The sequence below is a fragment of the Fistularia commersonii genome, chromosome 21, assembly GCF_037954325.1.
Source record: "Fistularia commersonii isolate RoL2024-O1a breed Wild chromosome 21, RoL_Fcom_v1.0, whole genome shotgun sequence".
Taxonomy (NCBI): Eukaryota; Metazoa; Chordata; class Actinopteri; order Syngnathiformes; family Fistulariidae; genus Fistularia; species Fistularia commersonii.
The window spans coordinates 15712865-15739952 of record NC_141304.1 but is presented as its reverse complement, the minus strand read 5'-3'; the positions used below and the strand labels follow the sequence as shown (position 1 = coordinate 15739952).

The 27088-nt window shown below is 51.5% G+C and overlaps 3 protein-coding genes across 4 annotated transcripts in view; 2 read left to right on the top strand and 1 right to left on the bottom strand.

The window, feature by feature from the left end:
* The first annotated feature begins 8001 nt into the window (after positions 1–8001).
* Positions 8002–16881, top strand: ddx19b (DEAD-box helicase 19b). Its single transcript, XM_086167749.1, has 12 exons — positions 8002–8189; positions 8698–8737; positions 8815–8901; positions 9011–9146; positions 9236–9328; positions 10369–10471; positions 11017–11131; positions 11245–11422; positions 11503–11740; positions 12560–12722; positions 13205–13396; positions 15047–16881. Exons 1-12 carry the CDS (start codon positions 8133–8135, stop codon positions 15106–15108), a joined length of 1464 nt encoding a protein of 487 aa, XP_086023875.1. The 5' UTR covers positions 8002–8132; the 3' UTR covers positions 15109–16881.
* A 43-nt stretch (positions 16882–16924) lies between these two features.
* pusl1 (pseudouridine synthase like 1) lies at positions 16925–24770 on the bottom strand. Its single transcript, XM_086167750.1, has 8 exons — positions 24464–24770; positions 24327–24387; positions 24066–24253; positions 20407–20556; positions 19407–19577; positions 17690–17744; positions 17415–17577; positions 16925–17030 (listed from the first exon to the last, which is right to left on the bottom strand). The coding sequence occupies exons 1-8, from the start codon at positions 24517–24519 to the stop codon at positions 16993–16995; spliced, it is 882 nt and encodes a 293-aa protein (XP_086023876.1). The 5' UTR covers positions 24520–24770; the 3' UTR covers positions 16925–16992.
* Positions 24771–26285: 1515 nt separating this feature from the next.
* Positions 26286–27088, top strand: part of LOC147222457 (arf-GAP with coiled-coil, ANK repeat and PH domain-containing protein 3-like) — a 52509-nt gene continuing 51706 nt past the window's right edge. For both annotated transcript variants that reach the window (XM_086168671.1, XM_086168670.1), the window contains exon 1: positions 26286–26535. In XM_086168671.1, coding sequence (XP_086024797.1) covers positions 26489–26535 — 47 coding nt within the window. In that variant the 5' untranslated portion in view covers positions 26286–26488. The remainder of the gene's footprint in view (positions 26536–27088) is intronic.

The window sequence follows — 27088 nt, the reverse complement described above, 5'->3', positions numbered from 1 at the left end:
TTTTTTTTTTTTTTTTCGAAGACCCGAATTAACTCTTGGACATCGTCCTGGCGCCGCGCTCCAAAAGGGCGGGAGTCCAGGTCCGACGGCGTCGAACGCACCGGGAGGAAAAGTGAGGGGAGAAGCGGCGAGGAGAGGAAGAAGGGTGGCGGGCCGAGGCGGGAGGCGAGAGCATCATGAGAGGGAGATGAACAGATAAGAGAGATGGAGTGCCAGGAGAGAAGGAGGGAAAGAGGGGGGATAAACAAAGTGAGAGTGGAGGAAGAGAGACAGAGGTTCAATATGATGAAATGAATGCCAGGGAGGAACAGTTCAGACCCACCAGATGGTTACTATAGCAACCACATCCCCAGTCTCTCTCTCTCTCTCTCTCTCTCTCTCTCTCTCTCTCACACACACACACACACACACAAACACACACACTGTGTGTCGACTTGCTTCGCTTCTGCTTGAAGTCTGTGCAGGGAAACCGGCGGCTGAGAGACGCCGTCTTCCATTTTGGTGCAGTGCTATGGCGGAGCTTCACCTCTCACCTCCGGCGTCCGCGAGCGGAGAGCCCGAGGATGGCGCCGCCGCCGCCGCCGCCGCCGCCGCCGCCTCCCGTGTTGTCATTCCCCCACACGAGCGCGAGCAGCCCATATTTCAGAGTGATTAGCCGTGGACCGGAGCGGGGGGGGGTTCATGTACAGTTCAGCAAAATGGCACCGGTGAGAGCCTCTTGTGATCTTCAAATGTCAAGTTTTATCTTTGACACCACATTACTCACACACACACGCACACATATGAGATGCATGAACGTGCACAGTTTTGGATGCAGACCGATGGAGGTTTTCCTCTACGTCTGCACGCGGCGAACGGGCATCAGATGTCTCCTCTGAGATGGGATTCAGCCGGCGTTGAACACAGATGAAGCACGCGCATGCTCTCCACTGCAGCCTGGCACGGTGCACACACACACACACACACACACACACACACACGCGCACACACACACGCCGGCCGGGAAATATCCAAAGTGGGATGCACAACAAAGGGAAGAGCTCGTGGGCCCCCCAGCTAATCTCATGCATGGAGATCATTTTCAAAGCAGAACAAAATGGTGGGCCATCTCTCGGTGGCGGAGTGGGTCTCCACAGGGCCCCCGGGGCGGGATGGCATGTAACCGTGCACGCCGCCTTCTGAATAAAAGATGCTGACCTAGATGGAAATCCTCCATTGGTCACTTCATTTGTCCTACATGCGTGATTGGCCCGTTCCCAAACAGGCGGCGTGACCGAGGGCGGGGGCCGCCATGATAGCGGGACGCCCGGATTGGCAGATCCGCTACGTTCTTCTTCAAAATCCCATGCATACGTGTCTGGAGGATGCGACGCACGTGTGGCGCCGCTCCGTTAACCCCCTACCTTCGCTCCTCGGGGTCGGCGACTTTTTCTGACAGACGGACGTATCGGGAAGAAGCCAGAGGCGTCGGCGCGGCGGCGCCGTCGACTAGCGCGGCGCGGCTCGGACCCGTGCCTGAGCGTAGTGCGTACGTCTGCAGGTCGGCGAGCATGAATGAGCCGAGGGTGTTTTGTATCAACATTGCACTGAGCCCTTCTACATTATTGATATGCAATTTGACTGCCCGCCATCAATAAATTATTAAGGAATTGAAAATTGTTGAGCCGGGGCTTGACAGCCTTAAAGCCGTTTGGCGCTGATAGATGAACGCGCACATGACCGTCAATGGACGTAACGTCCAAACCGCGTGAGCCGGTGGAAATTCGACTTAATCTCTGTTCGCGTTCTCCAAAGGGCCCGCGGCTAGTTGGAGCTAGCCCCGCGCCGCGTGTTACATAACAATCCAGCTGTTTCGTGAGTGGATTAGTCGGATGCGGAGAGAGCCGGTTCCCCAGGAGGGAGGAGGGATTCTGGATCCAGATGTTGGCGGCGCCGCGGCCAAACCGGGCTGGATCCTTCAGGCTCAATCCGTTCCGGGCCTCCGTCGCGCCTGTTGCGGCCGATCGGAAGAGCCGGCGTGAAGCTGTGCGATGGGGTGACCACGTGGTCACGCTCACTCATCCAGTTAGCAGCCGGAGTCCGTCCAGCCGTCACTGGACGAGAGGCGGCTTCACCCCGGACCAATCACAGGGTCACATGTGCAAAAGTAAAACCCTCTCGTTCCATGCGGAGAAGGTCCGGGTCACATTCTTTAGAATCGTCGAGACGTTCATCCAGCGGCGAGCAGTTGACGACCTCTCCCAGCCGACCGCGGCGGCCTTCTGCCTCGACCGGACGGGTGAAGAAGAAGCACAAATGATCCATTACCGCTAATGCCGCTTGTGCTAATGGCTACATGCTAATAGCTGAGATGATACTGTTAAGATAAGATAAGATAAGAACAACTTTATTTATCCCGAAGGAAATTGTTGTGCCAGAGTTTCAAGCAAAACATAGCGATAATAGATAATAGTAGGAAGGAGGGAGAATAAGAAATACAATAAAATATAAAGTGTCATGGTTGAGGCTATCAAGTGTTTTAAGGTCTTAAAAAGTACAAACATTTGAAGATTCCCTTCGGCTGAAGGAAGAGGAATTAAAAAGTCTGATAGCCTCAGGTAGGAAAGACCTCCTGTGGCGTTCAGTGGAGCTCCTCGGTGGGATCAGTCTACGACTGAAAGAGCTCTGAGAGGATGTCAGTGTCCATGCAGGGGGTGATGGACATCCATGATGCTGAGGAGCATCTCTGACACCTGCACCACAGACTCCAGCTCCACTCCCAGGACAGACCCAGCTCTCCTGAAGAGCATGTTGAGTCTGTTGGTGTCACCTGTCTTGATCCTGCTGCCCAGCACACAACAGCGTAGAAGATGACGCCGGACACCACCGAGTGGTAAAACATCTGCAGCATGGTCCTGCAGACCTTGAAAGATCTGAGCCTCCTGAGGAAGAACAGTCGGCTCTGACCCTTCTTGATGATGGCGTTGGTGTTCAAGGTCCAGTCCAGTTTATTGTCCAAGTGGACACCCAGGTACTTGTAGATGTCCACAACGTCCACTTCTGTTCCCCTGATGGTGACCAGGTTCAGGTGGGTCCTTTGTTTCCTGAAAAACATGTGGCGAGATGTTGCGGTAGATCGACACTCGACCCCCTGGACCGAGGCTGAGGAGGCGTCTCGACATCTGCCCGCGTACCTCACAGAGTCGACTCCCAGGGATGTGCACGTGAAGATCAGGTCAAGACGTGGCTTCCACGTCCTCCTCTCAATGGCGGACGGACCATCACGGGGACACCTTCTCATTCACAGGCCCGGGCAGCGCGGGGTCTCCAAAGAACCTCCTGGATGTGTTTGGACTGCGAGAGGAACCCGGAGAACCCCGAGGAACCCCACGCAGACACGGGGAGAACATGGGTCCTTTTACCGAAATCACGTGACGGGTAAAGCGCTAAATGAAGTCTCTGAGCAGATGCTTCTACGGTGGAGCTCTAACCTTCACCCGCGTTCCTCCGGGTTCCAGCACGTCTGTGTTTACCTCAGCGCATCGGGAGCCGGAACATTGACATTCCAGGGTGATGTCCGCGCTGCACCAGCCGCCTCCCCGGCGAAGCCTCAGGAATACCAACCAGGCGTCCGCCCTCGGCGCCGTGCAGCCTCACCTCCCCCTGACAGAACACAACTGCTGCATCACCATTTTCATTCCGGAGCGGGGATGCAGTTTTTATTTCTCGAGGAGCCGCGGGGAGCCGGCGGGATCACGGCCGTGAATTTTAAGGACTTGGGATGAGAAGGAGCGGGAGCCGCCCTTCACCTCCTTCCCGTGAAGGTCTCGCATGAGGCCTTCCTTCTCCATGTTGGAGATAAACCAGGAGACCCCACAGGAGGAGGCTCCTCGGCCTCCTCATTATGGGAATGGATCACCAAGGGTCGGGATCAGAACCTGGAGCTTCATTACTGCGGTGTGACTCATTGTTCTCCTGCCCTTGAGTAGGATCTTCTTCCCTTCCGGGTTCTTCACAGCCAGTCGCCGTGTGACCCTCTCCTCTGCGTCCTCTTAACTTCCATGGACCTCCTCTCTGAGCTTCCTCTGGACCTCCTGCCCGGCAGCTCCACCCAGATCTTCTCCGCCCCTCCAAACCATCTCAGTCTGACTTTACCTCCAGAACATCTCACGTTGGACTCGTTCCCCGATCCTCTCCATGTCCCTCACACGTCTTCACCTGTACCTGGTACCTTCTGCTCAGTGGGGTGCATCATCAGGTGGTTTGCAGGAACCGATCCGGATCCTCCGAGCTTGAACGTTTTCTTCGAACACGAAGATGATGCGAGATCCTCCCGCGAGATCTCTTTTAGGCCGACCTCCGTCCGGCGCCGGACGTCAACGTCACGACGAGGCCTGTGGGACGAGATGTTCTTCAACCCGACGTGGGCGCTGCTGTCTCGACCTTTCCTCCGTCCGGGCCGTGGTTGTCATCGCCCCCTGCCGTGGATCCCGTCAGAAACACGGCATCCGCTTAACCATGCATTTTATGTATTATATACATATTAACGTCTGCTTTTCCAACACCCTCCCACGTGTTGTTGCCACAGTCTGCGCTCCGCCGCCGCCCGCTCTGCACCATCATCTGTTGCTGGCAGAGCCTGCGAACTTCTTCTCAGCCTGTCTCTGCGAGTCTGCACTTGTTATGCTAGCATTCCCGCCTGCAGTTTGCGTCCTTGTGCAGAGGCCGCCGTCCTTTCGTCCCCCGTCCATCCTGCTGGAAACCAACCGAGATGTTTTTTTTTTTTTTTTTCCTGCTTTTCCGTCACATTTCCAGGCCCGGCTTCTCGATGCCGGTCGGCTGAAACTGAGGTAAAAGCGTGACATGTAGTATTGATTTTTTTGAATTGTTTGTGTCAGGGCAGCGCGCTGCTAAAACGGTTAGCGCTCCATCTCGGTCCGCGGTTGGATTCCCGCAGGAGGCCTCCGTGTTCTCCTCAGGGGGTTCCTCCGAGCTCCTCCCACAGTCCAAACACACACACCACTGGAGAGTCTGACCGGCCCAGGTGTTGCATATCTCCACAGGTGGGTTCTGGGTGAAGCTCGAGAAGCAGTGGATGAGTGAATGTTTGTGTTATTCCAATGGAACGGACGTGATAACAGTCCCGGAAGATGGACGTCAAATCACAGGAGGAACCTCCTGTGAACCTCCTGCCGTCTTGTCCGTGAGCAGAACAACGAGGCTCTGCCGTCGGAGTGAAGCTCCATGTTGGTGTGACTCAGATATGAGAAGCTGCCAGGTGTCTTCACGTCCACCTCCTGGATGGAGAAGTGTGTGAGCAAAATTCTTCTTTGTATTCAAGGGCTGCGTGTTTGTCTTTTCTCAGAGGTTCATACAGGAAATCGATTTTCACTGCACCCCCATCACACACACACACACACACACACACACACACACACTTTGCTATCCTTTCCGTCATATGCCGTTAAATGAACTTGAAATGAGTCCTTATGTGGCAATTCAAAGTCCTTCTCTGTGTCTCTTCCAAATTCTCCGGGGACCTCAAACCTTACTTTTACTCTTTCAGTTGCCATGGATACCTCCAGCAAGAGAGCTGATTGGCCACAACAATAAACTCGGCTCTTTCGAGCCTTTGACAAATTTGTCTCCGAACCGACTATCTAAGTGACTTCCCGCTTCCTCTCCTGCATGCGGACACACGCACGCACATACGTGCATATGTAAGCGGACGCACACGCTTGATGGCGGAGATCTATGTGCAATCCAAAGCCACCGTCATCTTCTCTATATCTATCTCATTGGAAGCAGGGCTGTGTGTGAAATCAATGGTGCATTCGGTTGAGAAGCAGAGCAGCTCCAGAGGTGACCAGGCCAGGTTTGGTTAATAGGCATATTTCCTCCGAAACGCAGAGGGAGGAGGAAACGCCGCTCGTTAGCGAACTACCACGCAGAACATCTACCTGGGCGACGCCTGGTAGCGAAGAGGACTCACTTTGGATGAATTGCCGTCCGTCAGCAGGATTACGCACGCATGTAAGGTTCAAAAAAATACATCACGGTTGTGACGGAAAACACGAAAATTCAAATTGAAGCGGCTCTGGCTCACACCAACACGGTTGGATGGCCTTTCTGTGTGGAGTCTTTGTGTTCTCCGTGCGTCTGCGGGGGGTTCCTCCAGGTTCTCCAGGTTCATTTAACCTGCGTCAATAAAACGGGGAATGTTCGCCCGTCTCTATATTCGAACCCCATCTCTCGGCCAAGGGCAGTTGGACTAGGACCCTCCACGACCCAGGCCGCATGGCTGAATGAATGAATGAATGAATGAATGAATGAATATGTGCAATGAGATTACAGATTCAGTCAAGTCACTCGACCAAAAATGGCGAATCCGGGCCAATCGAGAAGCGAATCCAGCCCAGAGCCGAACTCCGGTTTTGACTAAAGTCCCATTCTATCGAGGGCGATAAGAAAGTGAGCCGACTCCTGGCGGGATGAATAACTTCACCAAACACCAGAGCCGTTTGCTGCGAGTCACTGGTTTCGGGACGGCAGGGGATCCGTTTTCTGTTTTGTTTTGTGTTTTCCTGCTCGGGTTCGCTCGCTCTCAAAAGCCACAGCTGTGAAATGAGGCAGAAAATCAAGATTTCAAACCCGCGGCTCACAGGCCAGCAGATCACGCTGCCGTCGAATCGGATGAAATCCACAACTTCACGATGGCGACGTCACGTGTCACAGGAAAGTTAATGGGCGAGTTTCTTCTCTCTTTTGGTCTTCACCTTTTGAAGTCTTCCCTCATTATATTGGATTAATTTGCATTGTTTTCAATCATTTTTCATCATAAACTTGTGAGACTTTTAAAGCCCTTTTATTCTTTGTCGCAGTGTTTTTATTGGGTACTTTGAAGGTGAAAGCGGGGTGTTTTATGCCACGCTGGATCTGGGCTGCAGAATCAGAGGCAGATGCACTGTAAGTCATCTTGCTTGTTATTACAGACCAAACCAAAATACCTGGAGCATTTTGTGTGTGCTGGTTTGTTTGTTTGCCTGCCCGCCTGCCTGACTGTGTGTATGTGTGTGTGTGTGTGTGTGTGTGTGTGTGTGTGTGTGTGTGTGTGTGTGTGTGTGTGTGAGAGAGTGACTATTCTACCGCAGGCATATACAGGACCATACTATGGAGGGATAAACCAACCTAGAAATTTAGCAGAAAAACATTTTTTTATTATCAACAACTGATATGCCAGATGCCGTTTATCATATATACCTTATTATTATTATTATTGTTATTATGATTAATAGTAGTAGTAGTATTGATATTATTATTGCTGTGATTGTGATAGAATCACGATGAGATGATATATATTACAAATAATATTACAATATCCACAATCATCATTATTATTATTGTTGTTATCACCACAAAATAATAATAATAATAATAATAATAATAATAATAATAATAATAATAATAATATTCTTCTTCTTCCCCTTTCGGGGGTCGCCACAGTGAATCATAATGATAACAATAACAATAATAATAATAATAATAATAATCATCATCTTCCACTTTCGGCGATCACCACAGTGAATCAAGCTTCTCCATCTAACCCTATTCTCTATATAATTATTATTATTATTATTATTATTATAAGAGTTATGGACATAGTGAGGGAGGATATGAAGGTAGTTGGTGTGAGAGAGGAGGATCCAGAGAATAGGATTAGATGGAGAAAGTGGATTCGCTGTGGCGACACCTGAGGGGAGAAGCTGAAAGTAGAAGAAGAAGAAGAAGAAGAAGAAGAAGAAGAAGAACAAGAACAAGAACAAGAAGAAGAACAAGAAGAAGAACAAGAAAAAGAAGAGGAAAGAAATAATTATTATCAACGTTTTGTCCGAATGGCTCAGTAATGTTTCCCTGAGGCGGCGCGTCTTTCTATGTTCCGGCTGGAAACTTTGGGTGCCGGAACCTTTAACAGGGCCGGACCTTTTGTCCAGTGCATTTTGTTTCCAGTCGGAAGCATTAGTCGACGGACAGTTGCTCTGAATCGCCTTCGGCACGCCATTGTGGAGTAGTTTCTGTCACGTTAAAGACTCCCGTCTTTGAGCTACTCCTCTTTTTAAAAACGACTTATCCTGAAAATCGCACGATAACAAGTCATGGCTACGGACTCCTGGGCCCAGGCGGTGGACGAGCAAGAAGCCGCGGCGGAATCGGTAACGTAAAACAACTTACGCAACTGAAGCTAACGTATTGTTAGCCTGTTTGGATAATGCATTGGCCTGCGCCGGGGCTCTTGACTACACTTCGGTCCCATCACTTTGTCTTTCAAAGTTTAACTAAGTATACGATTTTTGCCGGCTGCGGGTCTTTTTTCCTCGTGTTACGGCGTGACCCGTTTAAGTTCATTTGAAAGGAAACAAACAAATAAACAAGCCCAGCCCCGGTGTGGCGTTAGCACCGACCGGAGTGAAGTTAGCTCAAGGCGAGATGCTGCGTGCTCAGCGAGTTCCTAGCTACAACCGGCACCGGGGCTAAAGTCAGTGCAGCGAGAGCCACAAACATCGGACTTTTGGACACTCCGTGTTCCTGATTACTTCAGGAGTTTCTTGTAAATATCGTAGTTCTCTAAAATCCGCTTTGACTGTGAACTAAACGTTACGACGTCCGTGGCGTCATGTTATGAGCCAAGTGTTGGCTGTAATGCTGCGTCCCCGTTCACAGATCGGCAGCCTCCAACTGAAAGACAAACTAGAAGAAAATGGTAAGTATGGTGGCCTTGCGACAAGTCCTAAAGTGGTCATTAAAAGTATTCATATGGTGTAAAATGTAACGTCGAAGGCACCTCTGGAAACACATCGGAACCCAGGAATGCAGCGGTGAAGACGGATGCAGAAGGAGACAAGGCCACAGAGGAGGAGGACGCAGGTGAGTCCATTGGGATGTTCAGTCATATTAAGCTTCTCGTTTGCTCTCCGCAATCCCAGGAAGATTACATCGGGCTTCTTATGTGAGCTCTGTCATGAATCTTTCCCAGAGGACAAAGCGGCGCAATCCTTGCTGAACAAGCTGATCCGGAATAATCTCGTCAACAACACGAATCAAGTGGAGGTCCTTCAGAAGGATCCAAACTCTCCGCTCTACTCGGTCAAATCCTTCGAGGAGTTGAGGCTGTAAGTGTGTTATCTTATTCAAATGCTCGCGATAGTGTTATTAGTTGTCCATTCCTGTTGATTGTTTTCAAATATCCATGTCTTTGTAGCAAGCCACAGCTGCTGCAGGGCGTGTACGGCATGGGCTTCAACCGCCCGTCCAAGATCCAGGAGACTGCCTTACCTATGATGCTAGCAGAACCGTGAGTATGCTAGGACACCCTGTGGGCTGGGATGTCCTCCTCCTCCTCCTCCGTGCTAACCCTCTGACGCAAACAGATGTGTTCAAATAATGTCGCGTTTCCTTCATTAAGCCCCGGTGTGTGTTTGTAACGTGCACTCCACGTATAGAAGACGATGAATACGCAGGCATTTGTTCTCGTGGGGCTGCGATCACACCGACCGCGATGCTGTGAGGCTGAAACACGATAATGCTGTTCCGCTGTGTTTGGCCTCCTCCCTGTGTGTTTTCAACCAGGGCGGCCAAAACATTGGATGGTTCAGGTGTTCACATAAATACATTGAATAAAATGGTTTTCAATGAAATGCCATCCATGTTTACTGGATGAGACAAAGCAGATGCACTCAGACAAAACCTATCTGGACTCTTGAGTCCATAGAAGACGATCTAAAATGCAAATTCAGATCACAAAGGTGGGCTGTTCAGCATTTTAATAGGTGTTTGTCACATTTAGATCGTAGCGGAGCAGGTCAAATCCAGAGCTTTGCAGAGACAGGTCAACCCTGGACTGAAAGATTCATGCTGTGTTTGAACTGCATTTTAAGGGCTCTGGGATGGTGCTGTCCAGCCCTGGCCGGTGTGTGTGTGTGTGTGTGTGTGTGTGTGTGTGTGTGTGTGTGTGTGTGTGTGTGTGTGAAAGCTCATTTGAGCTGCAAATCGGTGACGACTTCTCTGCATTTTCCAAGATGACATTCAGCGTTTGAAATCAGAGGAAAAACTCAGGACGCTTATTTCCCATGTAGTTCTTCCAAACAAGCGTGTGTTATATGAAGTAACACCTGGAAGTCTCTGCTGGATCGCAGGATCTCATCATAAATGATTCCTGTTTCCCCTTAAACACAACACCTTCCCGCTGATGGAAGATCGCACTCGGCTTCAGCTTTGCTCGGCCGAGCTTCGGAGACGTCAGAATGCTACAGTTACGCATCACTCGGACGAAGCCGGAAGAGATCTAACCATGTTCGGTGTTCACCTGCCTCTTTCTGCTCCGTCTCACTCCAGTCCACAGAATCTGATCGCCCAGTCGCAGTCCGGGACGGGGAAGACGGCCGCCTTCGTGCTGGCCATGCTCAGCCACGTCGATCCCAACAACAAATATCCCCAGGTCGGTTCTCAGACCTGTCGCTCCAATGACACTTTTAAAATCAGAGTTGCGGTCGGGCCGTATCGCACCGCTGTAGGTGTCTCTGTACGTCTCCATACCGGGTTGGATTGTGAAGCCTGATATTTAGATTCTCACTGGAACTTAACATTTCACATTTTACGCGTAAACGCAGAGAGCGCCGGCTGAATCGGCTTCCCGTCGGCACCGTTTCCAGCTGCATTGCGGTAAAAGTGAACGAGAGCGTAATCTTATTAGATAAAGAGATAATGACAAGTGTTCCTTCGGGGGTGTGATTTCCAGCCGGAGCGGGTTATAAACTCCGAAACGCAGCGGGCGTGTTGAAGCTCGCGGAGCCTCGGAGTCTCCCTGCCTCGGCCACACTCCGAAAGGAGAGTTTTTACGACTCCTCTTTTATATCGCCGTTTATGTCATTCCTGCGAAAACCTGAAATGTATTTGTGCGCTTTTGGCTTTGCGCCGGCCGCCGCGGCCGGGTATCTGCGGTCAGAGCGCTTACCCTCCACCGTCGGTGTTCTTCCTCCGCAGTGCCTGTGCGTGTCGCCCACCTACGAATTGGCACTTCAGACCGGCAAGGTGATCGAGCAGATGGGCAAGAACTATCCCGAGGTCAAGCTGGTCTACGCCATCAGAGGAAACAAGTGTAAGGCTCGCGCACCCTCCGGCCGTCCGTCTGAAAAGCGGAGGTGTTTCTGCATCCGCTACCCGATGTGCTCCGTGTGCTAATGAGCTCTCGTTTCCCCGGGAACGCTCCAGTGCAGCGCGGCATGCAGCTGCAGGAGCAGATCGTGATCGGCACGCCGGGCACCATGCTGGACTGGTGCTTAAAGTTCAAGTTCATCGACCCCAAGAAGATCAAGGTGTTCGTGCTGGACGAGGCCGACGTCATGATCGCCACGCAGGGCCACCAGGACCAGAGCATTCGGATTCAGAGGTCAGAGCCGCCGGCCCGTCGTCTCCGGCGTCTCCTCCGGACCGGCGGCTGAAGCTGTGTTTCTCCCCTCTGCCGCGCAGGATGCTGCCCAACAACTGCCAGATGTTGTTTTTCTCAGCCACGTTTGAAGAGACGGTGTGGGCCTTTGCCAAGCGCATCGTGCCCGACCCCAACATCATCAAGCTGAAGCGTGAGGAGGAGACCCTGGACACCATCAAGCAGTACTACGTGTTGTGCAACAGCAAGGAGGAGAAGTTCCAAGCTCTTTGTAACATCTACGGCGCCATCACCATCGCCCAGGCCATGATCTTCTGCCACGTAAGTTCCCGAAGCAGAGAGGGATTCCGATCGTGTCCGCCGGGCTTTTCTTTGCGTTTCTTTGTCTCTTCACGAAGTCTCCATCTCGGACGCAAAGCGTCTCGGGCTTAAGTCTGCGGGTTGCGTGTCGGTCGACGTCGCGGCGGTTCCGGACCAGGTGTGCGGAGGGTCTTCTGGCGGGCCTCCCGACCGTCAGCATCCGGTCCCCCCCCCCCTCTGCTTTCTCCAGATGGTCAAAAATAAAAATCTGGCACCTCCTCCCTCACTGAAATTGCCGGTCCTTAATAGCCGGCTGTCATGGCGTGTGGGTGGACCGGCAGGGCGCGTTCGGCCGCAGAACCTTCGTCTTTATTGATAGGAAGTGTGTTTATCGGGCCTCCGAGCGCTCAGCCCCGACAGGATCCATCTTTGTCCGCTGCTCCCGACATACCTTCTGCTACACCGCTATATCGTCTCCGGTTAACTTCCCCAAGTCGGTTCCCAGTTTGGACTCCGGGTTTCCCTCTGGTCTCCGTGTTTTCCCTCAAACCCGGTCGGACTCCAAGCCTAGAGCTCCCCCTGGTGGACAAATGGGGTCGCTATTGACGCGGGATGTAAATATCTAGTCTCGTCATCTGGGCTTGAATGTGTTCACTTGAATACGTCTCAGCCCTCGACCCAGAGGCTGCTTCGCTTCTAATGAGCGTCCGAATATAACGTCCGGGTGTTTGGCCGGGTCTAAAACTACGGTGGCTCGTTGTGGGTGTGGAAGAGTCGATCAGCAGAAACGGGGCGTCGCAGATCGCGTCTGGACAAACCTCTTTCCTGTGTGCGACCCAGACCAGGAAGACGGCGGGCTGGCTGGCCGGGGAGCTCTCCAGAGAGAATCACCAGGTGGCGCTCCTCTGCGGGGAGATGCAGGTGGAGCAGAGGGCCGCCGTCATCGAACGATTCAGGGACGGCAAGGAGAAGGTTCTGGTCACCACCAACGTCTGCGCACGAGGTGAGGACCGGTAGAATCCTAGGTGGAGACGTCCACCCGCAACATGCGTACGTGGAAAACCATCTAGTTAGCTGAGTTAGCGGCGAGCCGGACGAGTGTTTGACACCCATGTGGACGCCGCTGTCCGGCAAGTGGCGTTTAAAGTACATTTTTTCCCATTTGAAAATGTGTGAGAAACCCAGGTGGCTGCAACAGATTAATAGCGTTGCAATATAAATTTTAATTTGATAAACAAGCGTAAAGAAGGCTGATGGATTGCACCCAATGAGAAGAAGGATGGAAGGTCTGGTGAAAGATGCAGAAGATCTCGTTAGGGGGAACGTTTGCCTGCAATACCTAGTTTCACCACAAGGGGTCCTTGTGAATGAATTCAGGCGCCGCGGCTCCGTTGGTCGTCCTCCCGATCGATCGATCGATCGATCGATCGCATGATTGGCAGGAGTCCTGAGCTCCGTCTGACCGCCGTCCCCTCTCCCGATCAGGCATCGATGTCGAGCAGGTTTCCGTGGTGATCAACTTCGACCTGCCGGTGGACAAGGACGGTAACCCGGACAACGAGACGTACCTTCACAGAATCGGACGTACGGGACGCTTCGGCAAACGGGGGCTGGCCATCAACATGGTGGACAGCAGGATGAGCATGAACATCCTCAACAGGATCCAGGAGCATTTCAGTAAGTCCAGCACACACACACACACACACACACACACTTCCAAAGACTACAAGCACAAAACACAACGTACAGATATATGAAGAAGGTTGGTCGATGTATATTTGATAAAATCCATTTCTGTGGAATCGTTGGGACAGAGAGCTTCTCTGTGCTTTTCCTTCTACTCGTCAAACGCTGTCATGTTCAGAAATTCATGGTCCACTTCCTATCCAGTGTGTGTGTGTGTGTGTGTGTCCGTTCGTCCGTCCTTCCGTCGGTTTTCTTATTTTATTTATATTTCTTTTAAAGAAATCATGACTTGTGTTTGAGCCTCTTTAAGTCAGAACTCTTGAACTTCTATCTTTTTAGAACTTTGTTTTCTTGCAATCTCTGCTTGAGAGAAATACTAATTAAAGCCCAATTCTAATGAATATCAGGCGGGATTTTTTTTATTTTTTTTTTTCAGTGAATGTCATGGATCAGAAGTGCAAGGGTGTTTGTTCAGCTGCATCTCTTAGAGAGGAAATCCAAACAAATCTGTCCTCACACATTCGCTGGTGTTTAAAAGAAGTTCCGTCGTTCCTGAACTAGAAGCCGCTGCTTCTTTCACAGGCTTTGAACGCTGCGGCTTAACTAATCGATAGATTATTGGGGGGCCAGCGAGCTTCACGCCGCCAAAACATTTATCCTGGTCACAGCGGACCGATGACATGAGCGTGAAATTCCGAGGCCGTTCGATTCCGACGGCGAAGAAGACGACTTTTAACGGTTTTGGTGCGATCAGAGAGCCCGGGGTTCGGCGACCTTCCCCGCTCAAAGAGCCGTTTCCCCACAGTAAAGAAAATTTAAAATCGAATTTTAACACGGCAAGTAGAAATTTCACTGTGCAGGGAAACGTGCACGTGACCATAAACGCTTTGAATGGATAAACAAAATGTGTTGCAATGACTTTTCTGCTTGCAACCAAACATTTTGAACTCTGGAACAAAGAAGGTTAACTAACCTGGTTGAAGGTTACTTTTAAGAAAAATACTCAATGTCTATTTGAGTCCTTGTATTAATGAAAAGAAAACCCGAACTTAAACGATCCACCGGCAGCAAACTGAAAATGCCACGTGCGGTCGCTTATTAAGAGCGACAAAAATATTTTAACCCGTTTATTTAGATGTTATGAGATGCGATGAGAACAACTTTATTTATCCCGAAGGAAATTGTTGTGCCAGAGTTTCAAGCAAAAACATAACAGCAATAGATAATAGTAGGAAGGAGGGAGAATAAGAAATACAATAAAATATAAATTGTCAAGGTTCAGTTTTCAGGTTACAAGGTCTCCATCGTCTTCAAATTTAAAATGACATTTTAAATCAAATGAAATACTCATTGATGAGCAAGCCGGTGCAGCTTCTATTCAGATGTGCTCCATCGCCCGCAAATTCCGATTTGTTAAAAAAGGGTAAAACCCGGGCAGATGAAGCCTGAGCCGCAGTCAGCGGGGCCGCCGGACCTCCGGCCCCGGATCACCCAGAACGTCGGCAGAAGGTCCGCTCTTTGACCTCTGACCTCCCCAAAGCCGTGAAACTACGATTCCAGCTCAGGATCCCCCCCGAGTGCAGCGGTGTTTGTCGTGGTGGACCTGCTCCCACAGTCTCCTTGTGGTTTCTCCCGTTGCAGACAAGAAAATCGAGAAGCTAGACACGGACGACCTGGACGAAATCGAGAAAATCGCCAGCTAAAGAAAACTCGGACGCCCGCCGGGGACCGGCTCCCTCCTTCTCCTCCTCCTCCGTACGTCCCAAGAATGTCTCATGCTTTTATTTTATTTTAGCTGTCGAAGAAAAGAGCGACACCACCAACACTGCGTATGTTTACACATAGACATGTCTCCTCTTCAGCCTGCTTTTTCCCAAGTGGACATACCCCATTTCACTCTTTGTACCTCACTGAATAAAGTCTGAGTTTATCGCTGTGTATTGTCAGCTGGCGGAACTGGAACCAGAACCCTTTGGGGATAAAAAAAAAAAAAAAAAAAAAAAAAGCTCATTTTGTGCCACAGACTTGTTGATTTTTCTAGACGTAAACAAACAAAGAAACAAAACAAAACAAAACAAAAAAAAAAACGACCAAACCTGAATGTAGCCGTCTCCCGTGGGCTTCAGCAGTGTTTACCACCGCGCCACCCAAACTCAGCACAAGGGGTGAAGTCGGGTATTCTTCTCCGAGCGGGAGTGCTTTGTTTTTGTTTATTTTTCCTTCATTTTTATTTTAAAAATCTCTTTAAAGTGGTCATGGTTGAGGTTCAAGGGTCTATGCAAACGTAACCTGTATTCACTTAACACAAATGAATCCCGGATTAACCTCAGCTTTTAGCGTCAGGGTGTGTAGTCGAATGCCAAAAATAAAAAAAAATTAAAAAAATTAAAAAAAAGAAACTTAACTCCCCGCCAGGAGCATCTAGACGTCTGTCTTAGTAACGGATCATCAGCCGGTCGCACGTCTCACACACATTATTTATTGTCACATCAATCCACCGCCTGTCTCGTAAAAAAATAACCTCGTTTTATTCCAAATTCTGCGCGTCGTGACGAGTCTCCCCCGCGTTTGGCGGTCCCTGCACGACCTCCTCAGTCAGGGTCTCAGCCACGTCCTGCGCCCGGCCTGAGCCGCCAAGGATTGTGAGTTTGAAAAAATGCCTCCTTTCAAGTGCATTATATATACATATGATTTTGTTATTGATCTTCTAAGACATTGGGCTTAATAATCTGAGTAACACTTGAAATTTTGACGCTATATTGTGTCATCTCTTAAGATGCGCGGATTATTTTGAAACCAAATGCTGATTTGACTCGAGGACCTATGCCAATCAGATTCACCGCGGTGACGCGGGACATGTACTTGTGTACATATTTAAAAATTTAAGGTCAAATAAACGGTGTTGCTGAATTATTATCGACGGTGTGTCGCTTCTGAGAAGTGCAAAAAAAAAAAAAAAGAGAGAAAACATTCCTCGTGAGGTTCGGCTCTCTTGACGGAAATCAGGACAAATTGTAAAGAACACGAAGGCCGCCGGCGGGTCGGTCCGAGCTTTCCACGCCACCTCATCCGAAGACGGCTTTTAATGGACTTTTTATGGACAACTACAGAAATCACTCCGCTCATTGAACAAATGCAGCCAAATTGAAAGTGTGTGTGTGTGTGTGTGTGTTTGCTGATAATCCCCTAGAGTAGTGCGAGGGGGCGCAGAAGCCGTGTATGCAGTTTCCTTTTGGACAGTTGGATGTAAACCCCAGCCGTGAGAGTGTTGCACTTTGTCAGACCTCTGTACCGCACAGCGGCTATGCTACACAACATGACACCGCTCCCCGCGTGTGTGTGTGTGTGTATATGTGTGTGTGTGTGTGTGAGGGTGCAAGGTGTGTGTGTGTGTGTGATGTTCTGTAGCCCATGTGTTCATGGACACTGATGTATTCTTTATATGTGGAATTAAAGGAACATGTAGATGTTCAGAACTCCGGCTCGCGTGTGTTTGTGAACGCATGGAAAAGTCAGCGGTTGGAAAAACCAGCTTTATTCGGAACGCGGCGGCTGCGGCTTCAGGACCAACGTCCGGGACGAGTACGTCAGGAGGCGGCTTTGCTGCCGGAGGGAGGATCCAGATCTGTGGAGGCACAAACGGAAGAGCGTCACGGGAAAATAGAGCGTGGAAAATAAGAATAACTTTATTTATCCCGAAGGAAATTGTTGTGCTGGAGTTTCAAGTAAAACATAACAATAGTAGATAATAGAAGGAAGGAGGGAGGGTAAGAAATACAAATAAAATAAAAATAAAAAACAAAAAATAGCAGATGATGCCTTCGCTGTGCCTTCAGCCCGCCTGGCTTTAGTACCAACGAGCCGAAGAATTGTGATCATTCAGGTACGAGTCCATGTGAAGTTGTGATACAGCTATTTTGGTAGAACCAGCAGTGAGATCAGCGACGTATTGAAATATGAGCAAAGCGGATTCTTTTTGAAATGTTAGGTGTTTTCCGTGCACGCTCACCGGAGAGGTGGTAGTCCACGTCGGTGAGGAAGAGGCCGTGGGCCGGAGCGGCGAGGCCCTGCGGGAACGCCAGGGAGTCCCGGGCCTCCAGGAGCTCTCTGAGCTGGAGGAGCGAGAGCTTCCCCTGACCCACCGCCACCAGCGCGCCCGTCATTCTCCTCACCTGAGACGTTTCACAAACAAAATCCCTTAAATTGAAGCTTTAATTTGAGAGCTGCAATTCCTAGTTTCGGCCAGCAGAGGGCGCTACTCGCAGGAGAGGCCAGGGAACGTACCTGCTTGTAGAGGAAAGATCTGCTCCTAAAGGTCAGCTCCCAGAATCTGATCTCTCTGAAAATAAGAGAACAACGTTAACACAAAGTCTTTGGACGAATCGCCCTCACGATATTTGGGTTTTCAGGTGAAATTGACTGAGACACCTCCTAAAAAGACGTCCCGCGTCGTGAATCGAACTCTCGGCGGGGGGAGAGCTTAAATATTTGCCGGGCTTTTCTGACCGGTTGACGTCGGGCAAAAAAATCAGCTGAGTCATCACTCGGAATGCAGAAAGCGTGAAGTTGTTTTCCCTCCGGTTGGACGGAGCTCCTCGGATCTCCTGGCCTCTCCGGTCGCGCCGGTGCGGCTCAGGCGCCGCCGGATTATGCGAAAACGCCACCGAGAACACGGTCGGGCCTCTTCGGCAGCCGCGGGCCTTTTGTCCCGACTCCGGCTGACTTTGTGTTTTGAGCGGGAAAACCGGGCGGGAGAATTGGGTCAAATGCAAATGTGATTCAGCGCCGGCTCTCTGATTACATTTGACGCTCAAGAGAGCGCCGGCGGATTTGTGCGGCGCGGCCGCTAGCTTGAGTACGTTTCACTCCAAACTCCTCCCGCTCCTCTGCGTCGGGCCGAAACGCATTCGAACGGCGTTAAAATCTCCGGCTTCTGGAAATGAAGACGGCTGATGGAACGACTGCGCACGTGGACGCCAGGAGGATCGCGATCTGGAGGATCTGGAGGTGAACCGAAAGGGTCGGAACATCGCCGACATCTTCAAAAACAGGTCGGAAGCGGCGCGGGAAGGTGCGAATTTCAACCTTGGGCGGAATTAAGGTGGCGAGGAGCCGCTGGGATCAGCCTTGGGTTCTTCTTTGTGGAGGAACGAAGGTCCCCAGATGGACGAGGACTCCGGAGTCTTTATCAGAAGCGATCATGTCCTGAAGCCACCAGGACCGGACCAGATGCTGCGTGAAGATCATTTCCATGCCGTCACACTGAAGCCGGACGGAAAGGCTCGCGGCGGCCGAGCCGAAGCTTCCCGCGGCTCGTCTGCGGGCCTTCCTCCGGGGGGAAGCCCCTGGAGATGTTTTTGGAACAGGAGAAAAGAAAAGATCTGCGACCCAGATGGCGGGGAAAGCACCAGGCGTCGTGACATTTGCTCCCGACGGTGTGCACGTGTTCATAGCGTGCAACATATTTTCAGGCGGATTAAGGCGCCCGTGGTCACGTGACCTCTTAAAGGCCACGAGGAGCCAACACAAGCTCCTTAGGTTTGCTCAGGAGCCTGCAGGTTCAGGTCCCTCAGGATTCGCAGATGACTTTTTCGGCGTCGGCGCCGGTCGGAACAGGAGGTTCACAAATGTGAACCATCGACCTCTGAAGGGGTCTCAGGGTCTCCACTGCGGCTCCTGCAGGTGTTTGGAGGAACCCGGAGAACCTTGAGGAATCCAAGCGAGGACCTTCTGGCTGCAAGCGAGGCTCCATCGGGTGGAACCCGTGCAGGTAATGTTCACTATTAAAGCTGCAGTCTGTGTCTTCTGGAAGCATCATTTCTAGCTTCTGCTCTGGTCTCCTGCAGCCTCCAACTTCTCCGCGTCCTCCTTTTCCAAACCAGTCAAACCGGTCCGATCCTCGACCGCCAGACGGTCAAGCGACGTCAACGTGTTGTCACTGGAGAACATCTGGAACCATCTTGTAAAAACCTGCCTACCCAGCGTTTGGTCCCGAGCTCACCTGTGGAAGTGTGCGGGTGCGAAGGAGCTTCCAGGCTCCACCCGGACCTGGTCCAGGGTCTTCACGGGGCTTTTGAACGGCGCGTCCGAGTTGAGGGCCCTGAAGCTGCTGAAGTCGTGGGTCCCGACCAGCAAGGCGGCCGCCTCGTTCATGGACGCCACGTCCAGCTCTCTGAGGAGACACACATTCCAGGGCTGAAGCAGGAATCCTCCTGAAGGACACGTCTGGGCTGGACGTCGCCGAGCCGCTCATAATGAAAGGATGATTGAGCGAACCGGGCGTGAACCGCCGTGTTCCTGGACGCTGTCACTAAAGCGGAGATCCACGCGACCGTGTGAAAACCCGCTCGGCCACCCGGAGGACCCGGCAGAACCTCTGGGAGGTGGAAAGCATCTAGGAGGAGCTCCGGAGAGAAGAAGAAGAAGAAGAGGAGGAGGTGACGAGGAAAAAGGGGCAGAACAAAGAGAGGAGAAGCTGCTGAAGCAGAGAAGCTCCAGGGAAACACGACCAGATGGATGCTGGGAACCCAGGAAGGAAGGAGGGAAGGAAGGAGAGTCTAAAACACACTGTGCATCCTGGTGATGTGTGTGTGTGTGTGTGTGTGTGTGTGTGTGTGTGTGTGTGTGTGTGAGCCTGCAAGCCTGCAGCTTATCTTGCCCTACTTTTCCCCCAAAAATTGAGGCAAGCAGACAAACGCTGATCCAAGCATGTGTGTGTGTGTGTGTGTGTGTGTGTGTGTGTGTGTGTGTGTGTGTGTGTGTGTGTGCGCATATGCCGGGTTCTCCACGTTCCTCCTCCATCCAGAAAAGAACAGCATCCTCACATTCTCTCCATCCTCCTCCTCCGTCGGCTCCAGTGAGCATCTAATTTGCGTTCCCACAGAGGCGTGTGTGGATTATTCATGTGTTCATCACGCTGTTGTTTCTGGAAGGCTGGGCAGCAGCTTACTGACTGTGTGTGTGTGTGTGTGTGTGTGTGTGTGTGGAGCTGAGGGTCTTACGCGTGGCGTAGATCCCAGCAGAGGCGGCGCTCCGTGAGGGGCAGCTGCGAGCGGTGGGAGACGCCGAGGGCGAGCCGGTAAACGTAGGTCCGAGAGCGAGCCCGGTGGCGGGCGTGGAAGTCCGGCGGCACCAGGCGGGCGCCAGTGATCCTGGCGGCGAAAGAGAAGATAAACTTTATTGATCGAAGGCAGAAAACAGGATCTAGCGAGGCAAAAAGACAAATCGACAGCAGATAAGAAGACGAGGACGACATCGGGGATGATGATGGGCAGCATCGAGGAACAGCCGGGGGGAAAAATACACCGCTAGAAGTAAACGACGTAAAAAGAGCGACACAAAGAAATGGAAATGATTAAAATAAATAAAAATAGGCAGGCCTTCACCCTCCACCAGGTGGATTGAAGACGACTGGAAGGTCTTGAGGAGGCCAGAAGAACCTTGGCCTCCTCAGGAAGGAGATCCTGCTCTGACCCGTCCTGTCCAGGGCGAACCGGGACGTTTGATTTACGCCTTTTTTTTTTCGGTCTGAAACCCCGCTGAGTCAGGGGTCGGCGACCCGCAGCTCCTTGTGGTTTCTGAAATCAGAATTTAATTAAAAGGTATTTTATTCTAGTGCGATCCTGGTTTAAATTAGAAGATGATGGCGATCTTGTGACATACAAGAATACAAGAAGGCCTCAAATAGGCGTTGAAGAAATTGTGGAGATGCAATTTCGATTTCTTTGCGGTTTTAAAAAAAAAAAGCGACCTATTTCATTTTTACACAGCATAAAGGCCAAAAATGATGTTAAATGGCGTGTTCTTTTCTTTTAAATTTCATAAGGTTTTCTGAGGCTCCTGGTGTTTCTTCACTTTGGAGAAACATCTCTGAGCGCTGAAGGTTGCCGACGCCTGTTCTGGGGCTCAAACTGTCACAGCGGATGAAGAAGAATCCGGCTGGAAACCTCGGCCCCGAACGCCGAGATAATCCACCGACGGGAACTATTTTCTCTCATGGCGCTCGGAATTTCCACCCGGTGTGCGGAACATCTGGAGATGATTGGAGGTGTCACCTTCTCCTCCAGCTGCAGCTCCAAAGCTTCATCTGGAACTGGAAGGTTGGCGGTTTGACACCCCGGCTCCTCCGGCGAGACACCGAACACCCCCGTGATGCTCCCGATGGCGCCTTCCACGGCGGTGTGTGTGTGTGTGTGTGTGAACTGGAGAGCCCTTGCATGTGGACATAAACCTCTGAGATGTTCTGCCTGTGGGGTTGGTAAACATCTCTGAGGTTCTGAGGACCCTGATGATCGAGTCCCCTTGTTTCTGGCCGGCGACGAGAACAACGGCTGTGCGGGAAAACTAAGCCTCTTCTGCAAATGTCAGCCAGGCGGTTTGATGGCCGAGGCTCTGATCACACTCCAGCCACGCCGCAGCCCAGACTCACACACACACACACACACACACACACATTTTCTTTTGATAATAAATCAATAAGCGGGGATCGATACCCCCCCTCCTCCGCTCCCCCGGCCGTCTGAGGACTTGAAGTGCATCCAGAAACCTCAGAAACACTGCCGATGATTTTAGCCACAAAGTTTGTGGAAACACACACACACACACACACACACACACACACACACACAGACACACACATTTCAATGATATTTGTCATACAATCACTTGAATGGATCGAGAGTTTGAAAGAGGACGACGGTCCACTTCAAACACGTCGTAATTGTTCAAATATGTCAGATAATAGTCGGGTTTATGAATAAATGCGTTCTGAAATAAGTATCCTTGAAATTTAAAAAAGAAAAATGGAAACTGTCGACCGTGGGGTCAATAAATAAAACCGGAACAGGATCAACATCAGTTTACTGTGTGTGTGTATGTGTGTGTGTGTGTAGGCAGTCTCTGCGCATGCACACACACACACACACACACACACACAAACATGCACGACTGATATGATGATAATGTTTATAAGGATATTTTTGTCAACGAAACAACATGCTAACTGCTAACTTCAGGCGTTATTGAGCTATCAGCAAGCCATTGGTTAAGCATGCTAATTGATGCTAACGCATTCTCGATACTGCTAACCCGTGCTAATCGCTGCTAACCCATGCTAACCTGTGCTAACCGCTGCTAATGCATGCTAACAGCAGTAAATGTTTCCCGGCTTCATGAACGAAATGCTAAAAACCGCAGGGCAAACGAAAGCGAAGCAGGCTTCCACAAGACCTGTCGCTTGATTCTGATCTAATTACCCATTCAAAACTGATAATGGGTTATTGATCTCTTGGGGTGCCACCGGTGAACGCCACCTGGCGCCCGGGCTCGGTTGCTTGTCCTCACTTCCTGTCCCCGGGGGTGAAAGGTCACCGCGGGTGACTGTACTGGAAGGATGTGAAATAGCCTCCAAGAAAAACAAACACATCTGTAAAAGCGGGAGAACAAAGAGGTGCAGCCAGCTGGGGCGGAGCGAGAGCGCACATTACGGGTTCGGTGCATTCAAGCATGTGTGTGTGAGTGTGTGTGTGTGTGTGTCTGAGTGTGTGTTCATGCATCTGATGTAGGAGTGTGTCGGCATTCGGGAAAAATTGGAAGCGTGAGAACGATGTGTCGTGTATGTGTGTCTACACACGCGGCATGTTTTGCTGTGCGCCGCATCATCCATGTGTTTGTGCACGTGTGTGTGTGTGTGTGTGAGTGTGTGTGTGTGTGCGACTGGAGAAACTAGGTTATGTTTCCGGAGGGAGATGGGCTGCGACACGTGGCAGAGGAAGCCCATGTACGTCTTGCAGGCCTTCGGCACCTGCTCCGATGGGAAGTGACAGCGCCCTCCCACCCAAAGCCCACGCAAACAAACACACACACGCACACACACACACACACACACACACACACACACACACACACACACACACACAGACATCAAAGTTTCATAAGCAGTGTTCAGGCACAGCCTGGCACATTTGGGAAGTGGGACGGCGAGTCTCCATTTTGCTACTCAGCAGTTTCCTCCCGTGACGCCGTGTTCGTTGAGCCTGACGGAGGCCCGTTTCCACGGCAACGCAGTCTCCGCCCCCCCCCCCCCCCGACCCGTGTCTGCCCTCTGGGGCGACTCGCTCCCCCCGTGACGTCGCCATCGCCGCTGTCATTTTCAGGGCTCAACGGCGTCAGGTGTTTACGGCGGTGGAGAATTTCATCTCTGTCAAGCCGAATGTGTGTGTGTGTGTGTGTAAATGTGTGTGTGTGTGTGTGTTTGTGTTAATGGATGCAACAGACCAAAAAGCAGAGCAGGGATAATCCTTCCTAACCTTCTCTCTGCAGGTTTGGGGATTAGCAGGACGCTGAGGCTCCCCTCCTCCTCTCTTCTCATCTGTTTCCCAAACACCTCCTCCCTTTGTTGCCTCTCACTGTTTGTCATCCATCTATCTGTGTGTGTGTGTGTGTGTGTGTGTGTGTGTGTGTGTGTGTGTGTGTGGTCAGTGTTTTAGCCCAAGGGCATTTCGGCATGCAGACAGGTGAAGCTGTCGCTCGAACCCGCGACCTTCTACTTCTTCTACATTGTTCCCGGCGCCGCTGAGATGAATGTTGGTTGTGACCACGTGAAGTTCTGCAGAACCTGCTGGAGGTTGAAGGTTTACGTTTACGGACGTTCCCGACGTACCCGATGTCCTCCGTCCGGAGGTGGAAGTTGAGCGCCTCCACCAAAATGTCCTCGCCGAAGGGCGGCTTATCGCGTCGGCGCCGGAAGTCAAAGTGGGCGGAGTTGGAGAGGGCGTGGACGCCGGCGTCCGTCCTGCTGGAGACGGACAGGGAGACGGGCGCCGCGGGCTTCAGCCTCCTGATGGCGTCCTGCACACGGGGGAGAAGATAGCCGTGATCCCAGCCAATTACCATGTCGGTGATCTGGAGACCAGGTCGTTACCTCGATGTGGTCCAGGACCCCCCTTCCTCTCTGCTGGTGTGGAGGCACCTTCGCCGCTCCGCTGTGGGACCACCAGGCACAGCTTTAGCAGGCGGACATGTTGGACCTCCGACCATGAGACCTCCAAGGTCACCTACCAGTACTTGGTTCCGATGTACTGGAAGAAGATGAGGTAACGCGTCCCGTTACACATGACACCCTCCGCTCTCTTCCGGTTCCCCACATGTGATTCGCGCGGTGCGCCGGGAGCCTCGTGCGCGCCGGAAACGAGCGCGGTCGGATTTGTAGTCCGGAAGTAGCGGAGGGAAAGCCGTCCCCGCGCCGGCGGCCGGTTTTGCGGAAACCCCCACGCACTTCCGGGTTCACCTCGGAACACGTGGTACAACGCGGGCTTCAATACGAACACTGACGATTGAACTCCAAGTGTCTTCTCGAAGACTCCATTTCATGCGTGGAGGTTCCCCCCCCCCTCGGTGCGGGGGTGTGTTCGGCTCCAGACCAGCTGCGGGAGCGGCGGACAACCAGAGATGTTACACCGAGAAGATGGATCACTAGTGGCGAGGGTTTCTAACACGTTTGACACGCAAGACTCGGAAACCATTTGAATCCAATGCGTTTAAACGGAAATATAAAGAGCCGAAGGAAAATATGAGTCGTTCGTTTAAGAGACGAAAACACCGAAGGCTTTAAATCCGAATGATCCAAATGAAAATAAGATAAAGCAAAAATCAGACGCATCTGGAGCAAAACCATCCCGGTACAGAATGCGGGTAAATACCCCGTCAACTAGCACGACGTGCACGCTTGACTTTAGGAGTTACACGTGGACACGTCGTTCACCAGGAGGTTGGACAAACTGCCCAGGAGACCTGCAGGAGCTTTGTCCGCCTCTCTTTATCTTCTCCTCGAACCTCGTCCTCGCCACCGTTGGACTGGGACGGAAGTTTCTGCATCGGTAAGAGGCGGCGTTGTGTTTCTGTAGCATCTTCAAGAGTGAGGTCCATGTGTGTCATCACACAACTCCGTGGTGATTTGCCACCATGGAGGTGAGAACACGGGGTCGCCGCACATCTTCTGCCGTAAGATGAAAACATACCTCCTCACCAAGCACTACCCCAATAATCGCACTTACCCCCCCGAAAAAACAACAACAAAACAAAGAAATGTATGTATGTATATGGTTTTTAGAGGCTCTTTGAAAGAGTGATCACTTCTGACTTACGACTACTGGCGGTTTGGATCTTCGGCGACTGAATTACACTTTTTATAAGTCGCTTTGGATAAAAGTGTCTGCTGAATGACTGGAATGTAATATAGATAAAACAGTCTAAATAGGACGATAGTATATTTTAGTATGGTATGGTGGGGTGGTGCAAAACATAGCATAGCATGGTATAGCATGGCAGAGTATAGTAGTATATGGTGTAGTATAGTACAGTGCAGTATCGATGGTGGGGTTGGGTGGAGTATGTGGAGTTTACAGGACTGTCTCAGAAAATTAGAATATTGTGGTAAAGTTCTTTATCTTCTGTAATGCAATTACAAAAAACAAAAATGTCATTCATTCTGGATTCATTACAAATCAACTGAAGCCTTTTTATTATTTTAATGTTGCTGGTTATGGCTTACATCTTAAGAAAACTCAAAAATCCTATCTCAAAAAATATTAGAATATCATGAAAGAGTAACTTTTGTTTTTTTTAATTGCATTACAGAAGATAAAGGACTTTATCACAATATTCGAATTTTCCGAGACAGCCCTGTAGTGCAGGTGTGTGTGTGTGTGTGTGTGTGTGTGTGTGTGTGTGTGTGTGTGTGTGTGTGTGTGTGTGTGTGTGTGTGTGTGTGTGTGTGTGTGTGAGTGAGGCCTCTCCTCGGCTCTCTCCTCCCGGGCAGCGTCTCCGCGGTTGCGCTCCGCCCCTCCGCGTCTCTGGGGCGGGGGTTCGCCGCGTCTCCGTCTCCCCGCTCTCCGCCCTCCCGCCGTACTCGGCGTCACGGTGCCACCGGGAGAGGGCCGACACACCGCCGCCTCCGCCGCGCGCCCCGCATCACCGGTTGTCCGCCCCGCACGCCGGTTGTCCGCCCCGCACGGCCGAAGCGACGCCCCGCGGCGGGAGATGCGCCTGGCAGCCTGAGGGCGGAGCAGCAACCCAGACGCGACCATGACGGTGGACTTTGAGGAGTGCATCAAGGATTCACCCCGATTCAGGTAGGAACCGCACGACCCGCACCCACTCTTACCCCCCCCTCCCATCCCCTCCCCCTCCCGCCGGAGCGGTGCGGTGCGGTGCGCACCGCGGCGCGCCTTTCCTTTTTTACGCACGGTTCCCCGCAGAGCTCCGTCAGGTGACGGGCTGTGTGTGTGGGTGTGTGTGTGTGTGGGTGTGGGTGTGGGCTCCTCCTCGGCTGGAAAGACCCCCCCCCCCCCCCACACACACACGTCCCCTCGCGGGAGATCCACGCAGCTTGGCGTCTCTTCTTCGACATTTTTCGCACGGATTTCCGTCGTGATCCGCAAATCCTGCGGCGGCTGGTGATGGATGTGCGTGTGCGTGTGCGTGTCTGATCTGTGAATGTGTTCCGGCTATGGATGTTCTTGGGCGCCCCACACACACGCACACGCCTGCCGCCGTGCACGGCAAGGGGCCATTTTGGTCGAGAAGAAAAATCGTGAATGATTTTCAGTCAGGCGGTTGAACGTATTCAGGGGAGAAGGTGTGTGTGTGTGAGTGTGAGTGTGTGTGTGTGTGTGTGTGTGTGTG